Raw genomic sequence first — 5,731 nt, 5'->3', positions numbered from 1 at the left:
AGAACAAGGTGGATGGGAGAACAATTAGGCAGGTTTGCATGGGCTAAGTGGGACAGAGGTAAATAATGATGTAAGCACAACCTTGGAACAACAGGGCTCTGGGATAAAGGGATTGAGGCAGGGTTGGAATGGGCAAAAAGGGGGGAACATTGTTAAGATGCTTGGTTGTCTTTTGAATCCTGGTTTCCCTGACATACCATTATAAAATAGACACTTGAAGGGGAGAGAAAGAAATAGCCAGAAATATCACCATAGAAAGCTTGTAAGTCCGTCTTCTGCCTATAACTGATTGGAATCCCTAAAATGGGGCTACAATGTGCCCAATGAAGGAGGCTTCCTGTGCAGCCTCTGCATTACATAAGACCATAGGTGGAATACTGAACAGCATCCAGAATCTTCTGAGGTGGGAAATTTCCACTTGAAAGGACAAGCAGATGAGCCTGGGGCAGCTAGAAGAACAGAAGATACTACTTGAAAGAAAGACCGACAGGAAACATACAAAACAGTAACAGCAGCCTGACTGACTACTACCAGAACAAGCAAGTTGTTCGCTCAGGAGGCATCAAGGCAAGTGGTTGGGTCCCCTCAGAGCAAACCCTCTTCCAAGAGTAAGAGTCAGTGGGAATACATGCTCTGTCTGATTGGTGACCCGTGTTCGCCACCGATAAGGGGAAGTGAGGGGAAAACAGCAATGAAAAACAGCTGCGAGCTGTCTTATCATGTTCAATAGACTCCTGTGAACCCAGGTGGAGACCTGGTTGACCAGCAATGTGGCAAGACCGGGGGACTCGGTAGCAAAAAGAGGGAAGTAGTTAACTTTGCAGTCCAGGAGTGGAGGTCCCTGGGACCATCGAGGGAGAAGAGCGGAGTGTGGGACCCCACCCAGAGAAGCAGTGACACCAGAGATGGAGGCAGAGACAATGATGTGGAGGGATGGAGTGATTGGGGACTCTAGACTCAGAGAGGGAGAGGGCCTGTGTGCTGATGTCCAGGGGGCAGGTTTGCAGGGTATACACCCTTTGGTTGTTTGATGATGCATGGACGGGATTGCAACCATGGCAATGAAACGATATACGATAGGATGAATGTAAAGCTAATGTTCTTCCATGTAAACTATCACATAATTCACAACAAAACATTAACAAACAAACAAACAAACAAAAAACTGAAGGATGTTACAGCAGCGTTCCTGGTCCTAGATGGAGTATCTATAGGCCTAGGTGTTATCTGTGTTCAGGGCACTCAATCCAGAAGTCCTTCATGGAAGCCCTTGATGGAGCTGATTTTAGTGTCTGTTAGGACCACAGGGGGAAACTGGGGGCAGGGTTGCTGGTTATGAGGGTTTCTGTTAGACTATTGCTGGTCTGGTGGCTCTGCGGGGTCTGTAGTTTTAAAGCCAAGCCTGCCTGAATCTAAGCATCAAAGCAGTGCAATTGGCACTTACCGCACACCAATATGGCTCTGAATTCTCACAGAGAAGGTTATGCAGCAGGTGGCTGAAGGTAGGAGTTGGTCACACTTCTGGTTACCAGTGGAGTGTGGGGGAAAAAGACGGAATTGCACCTTTCCCATTGCCTATGCGAATCTGCTCTGCCAGGCCACTTTCTGTCATCAACGTTGCTCACAAAAACTCAAGATGGTTGTGCAGTGTATAACACGTGGTTCACCTGTTAATTTCCCTCTTTTACCACCCCTGCTCAATTTCTCCTCCCAGCAAGCACTCAGTCCACTTCTCTAGCCTTTCCTCTAAGTTTAGGATTCCAGGATTTTCAGCTGTGTCTGTTTCATTTGGTCTCTCATATCTTTATTGTGGAGGGTCGGTAGAGTACGTCCACCTAATCCCCCATCTTGCTGGAAGTTCCCATCATTTGATTTCTTGACTGCTGTTTTCATGAGTGTTGATTGTGGATCCAATCAAAATGAGGTCTTTGAAAAACCTTCAGTCTCCTGAGATGCCTTAGGCGGACTTGAACCTCTTAACGTCTCTGGCATCTCTCGTGTCCCATCCCAGTACTAGCTTTGTGTTATATGGCTGGTTTGGTGGGGAAATGGGATCAGAGAGAGGAGAACCTGAGGGAATCCAGCCCAGGTACCTTCTCTCCAAGATACAGAGCAAGAGAGGGAGTCGGTCCAGTTTGGGGGGGAAGGTGGATGAATGCAGGGTTTAGTCAGAGGTTCGAACCACCAGTTGCTAGGTAGGGAGAAAGCCCTGGTGATCTGCTCCCATAAAATGACAGTTGAGGAAACCCTGTGGGGCAGTTGTACTCTGTCACTTGGGGTTGCTATGAGTTGGAATCAACTCAAGGGCATCCAATAATATAATAGCAGCATCTGATGAATATATATGCATATAGGAGGGGCCTTCAAAAGGTTTGTAGACAATTCCATTATCTTTTCATTCAATTTCCCACAACCTTTTTGAAGCCTCCTTGTATACAGTAAACCTGCAAAAGACAGAACCTATGTAATAGGCAGATCTGTCAGAGAAAACACACACAATTGTTTTCCATGAATAGAGCGTGATAGAAAAGTGGTTAAGACTGCATCCTGTCAAAGGCGAAAACCTGTGAGACCCAGAAAAGCCAAGCGGACCTGGCGAGTTCCAGCTCTCACAGGTTTCAGGGCACACACACACACACACACACACACACACACACACACAGTGAGGCTTTAGGAGTGATTTCAATGTTAGTATAAATGGCATCCTTAAATAAGCCTCATTCTAAAGCTGTTTGCCAGTAGGGTTCTACTCATCTGTTCCCAGCAATGGCTGAGGGGCGTCTATGACCCCTCACCTGACACACACAAAGCTGGGGCACCCTCCTGCTCTGCCTCACCCTGTGCACACTTGGGACAATGTCTCAGGGACACTTGGTCTCCAGAACCTTGCCCATTTGTAGGGTGGTGGGCATTTCCTGGTTGTGCCAGCATCTTAGCCTCTCCAGGGTCTAGGGTGTCTGAAGGTGGGTGCACCATCCCCAGGCACACAGCTTGGTGGGGAGACCTGAGAAGGCAGCACTGTGTTTCAGGCGGTCACCCTTGACTAGGCTTGGCTGGTGATCCGGCCTTGGTGTGGGGGAGGGGCTCTGAAGGCCCTCACATCAGCCTCCTACATGATGCTGAAATCCTAGAGACCAGCGAGGATGAGAAGTTTGGGAACATCAGACAGGTGGTGGGGGCTGAGTGTGAAATGCGGTGCCTGTCTCCTTTTCCTCTCTAGGTCTTGCCCAGCACAGCTGCAGAAAAAGCCTGGGGTGACCCCAAGGAGAGGCGTTGCGCTTCCTGGTCACTCCTGTTTCCCCACCTGTACCGCGGGGGCTGGGATAAGGTTTCTGTCAACAGCACCTGAGACCGAACTAAGCTAGATCACGAAAGGACAAGGAGGGCGTGATGAGGGCTCACCTGCAATCCATGAGGGACAGAAGCTGCGACTCAGGGATCTCATTGGCTGGGGAGGTGCATGACGCAGCTCAGGGGCGGGGCAGAAGACTACACAAGGGCTCAGATTGTCACTCCAGTTCCCAATCCCTGGCTCTCTCCTGGACCCATCTCCATCTGGATGCCCATTCCGGCCCCACGCTTGACCCTTCTTGGTTTGGCGCCTGGTCCCATCCCATCTCCATCCCTGACAGATCCCTTCTAGACCCACTTACAGGTCCCCTGTACACCCTTTCCACATCCCACCATGGACTTGGAGAAGGAAGGCAGCTGGAGCATATCATTTGCTGGCTCAGGTTTCCTGGGTCTCTACCACGTGGGCGTGACCCACTGTCTGCAGGAGCATGCCCCCAGCCTCCTCCAGGGCGCCCACCGCTTCTATGGCTCCTCATCCGGAGCGCTCTATGCGACCTGCTTTGTCTGTGGAATGTCTGTTGGTGCGTCTGTCCAGCTGTGGCTGGAGGCCAGGAGGAATCTGGGATCAGTTCCTGAACCCTAATATGGGGGTTTAGGATGAAAGAGGGCTGCGGGGGACAGAGGGAGGTGCTTCAGAGGTTCCGCCTGACCTTCTGTCTCAACATCTTCTCATTAATCCTGAGAACCCCAGGGTCTGGACTAAAGGGCATCCCTTAGATTACCTGGGGGGAAAGGTGTGTGCAGGATTTGATCCCAGGGCTGGGCATGAAAATTGTGAGCTGGAGAGTAGAGGGGGACTTTGGTGGCATGGCACTGGGAGGAAGGGTGGACCTGTGAGGGAGGTGCAGTCAGCCCCCCTGGGTGGCTGAGGAGTTCCCTGCACCTCCCACAGACTACTGCTGCTCGAACCTCCTGGGAATGATCAAGGTGATCAAGAGGTTGAGTCTGGGCATCTTCCATCCAGCCTTTGCTCCCATTGACCACATCAAGTCAGTGTTGCAAAAGACTCTGCCCAACAATGCGCACATCCTGGCCTCCAAGCGGCTGGGCATCTCTCTGACCCACTGGCCAGATGGCAAGAATGTCATAGTTACCAACTTTGCCACCCGAGATGAGCTCATCCAGGTGGGGCAAGTGCTGTGGCTGGGGATTTCTAGGGGCAGAGATAACCACAGGTACAGGAGGGGGGTGGGCAGTTTGAGGTGCCTCAGTTCTCCTCCAGGAACAGAGAGAGGTGGCAACTTGTCGCAGTCTGTCAGTGAATATCAGGACCCGGGCTTGCTTTGGGGTGGACATGCTGCTTCTGTTAGGACCCGTACAGAGTTAGCAGCTGCAGTGGGAGGCCCATCCTGGGCCATGCTTTTATTAAATGTCCATTGTAGCATGAGAACATTGAAAACCTTGTGTCTTCTTGGGGCTTATCTACATGGGAGGCATAGTGCCAAATTTGGTGCCTCTATTGGAGCAGAGAGTCCCAAGTAGTTTCTGAGTGAAACGGAGTGGGAACAATTATATTCCTCTCCTTGCTTGTCTTCCCAGGCCATGGTGTGTACACTGTACTTCCCTGTCTACTGTGGGGTGATTCCCCCTGAATTCAGAGGGGAGGTAAGTACACTTCCGGGGTTAATTACTGAGCTCATACCCTGGGCTCTTAGGGCACCTACTGTGTGCCACACTCTCTTCTCATTCCTGTGGGGACTCAACATCCTGAGTGTTCTTTGCTGGCGCCTTGGGATGGTGCTGGGAGAGGGCAGATGGCTCCAGAGGACAGCATCGCTCACCTAAGCCTACTCCTCACATTGCAGCGCTACTTTGATGGTGCTCTGAGCAACAACGTACCCTTCAAGAACAATGGTTCCACCATCACTGTGTCCCCCTATCATGGGACACTGGACATTTGTCCCCAGGAAAACATCGTAAAATCCAGTTTACCATTCTACAACAGGAAATTCTTGATGGGGTACCTGGCCCTCTTTCCCCCGAGTCCAGAGGTAGGTCTGGCCCCAGCCCCAGTCTGGTATATAGAGGTATATAGAGGATCAGCTATGAAGGAGACCTTGTGTGTTTTGGCCTGGGTTCCAGTTGGCCCACATGTCCCATGCTCATGAACAAGGTCAAGTCTGTACTCAGGTAACATCTTTCCTGTTCCTTCTGCCCTGGGCAAGTGTTGAGTTAGGAAAGGCATCCACTTTAACTTACTTCCACTATGTTGAGTTTGGTTTTCAGCCAGGCCTCACCTGGCCTGTGTCCCTGAGTCAGGCTCCAGGGAAGGGACTGTTGTCACCTCCACTTCTCAAGGGAGGACACTAAGACTCAGAGAGGGGGAGAGCCTTGTTCAATGTCCAACAGGCTGGAAGTGGCAAAGCCAGGATTCAAA

The 5,731-nt window shown here is 51.0% G+C and overlaps 2 protein-coding genes across 2 annotated transcripts in view; both read left to right on the top strand.

The window, feature by feature from the left end:
- LOC102814460 (patatin-like phospholipase domain-containing protein 5-like) overlaps positions 1 to 3,349 on the top strand; it is a 30,995-nt gene extending 27,646 nt beyond the window's left edge. Inside the window, exons 7-8 of the mRNA XM_006866904.1 lie at positions 3,048 to 3,172; positions 3,221 to 3,349. Coding sequence (XP_006866966.1) covers positions 3,048 to 3,172; positions 3,221 to 3,349 — 254 coding nt within the window. The remainder of the gene's footprint in view (positions 1 to 3,047; positions 3,173 to 3,220) is intronic.
- Positions 3,350 to 3,685: 336 nt separating this feature from the next.
- The window catches only part of LOC102814074 (patatin-like phospholipase domain-containing protein 5-like), a 6,833-nt gene continuing 4,787 nt past the window's right edge, over positions 3,686 to 5,731 (top strand). The window contains exons 1-4 of the mRNA XM_006866903.1: positions 3,686 to 3,875; positions 4,247 to 4,479; positions 4,894 to 4,959; positions 5,160 to 5,349. Coding sequence (XP_006866965.1) covers positions 3,686 to 3,875; positions 4,247 to 4,479; positions 4,894 to 4,959; positions 5,160 to 5,349 — 679 coding nt within the window. The remainder of the gene's footprint in view (positions 3,876 to 4,246; positions 4,480 to 4,893; positions 4,960 to 5,159; positions 5,350 to 5,731) is intronic.

Source organism: Chrysochloris asiatica, unplaced genomic scaffold (genome assembly GCF_000296735.1).
Source record: "Chrysochloris asiatica unplaced genomic scaffold, ChrAsi1.0 scaffold00097, whole genome shotgun sequence".
Classification (NCBI taxonomy): Eukaryota; Metazoa; Chordata; class Mammalia; order Afrosoricida; family Chrysochloridae; genus Chrysochloris; species Chrysochloris asiatica.
The sequence above is the reverse complement of the archived record's forward strand: the minus strand, read 5'-3'. Positions and strand labels throughout refer to the sequence as shown.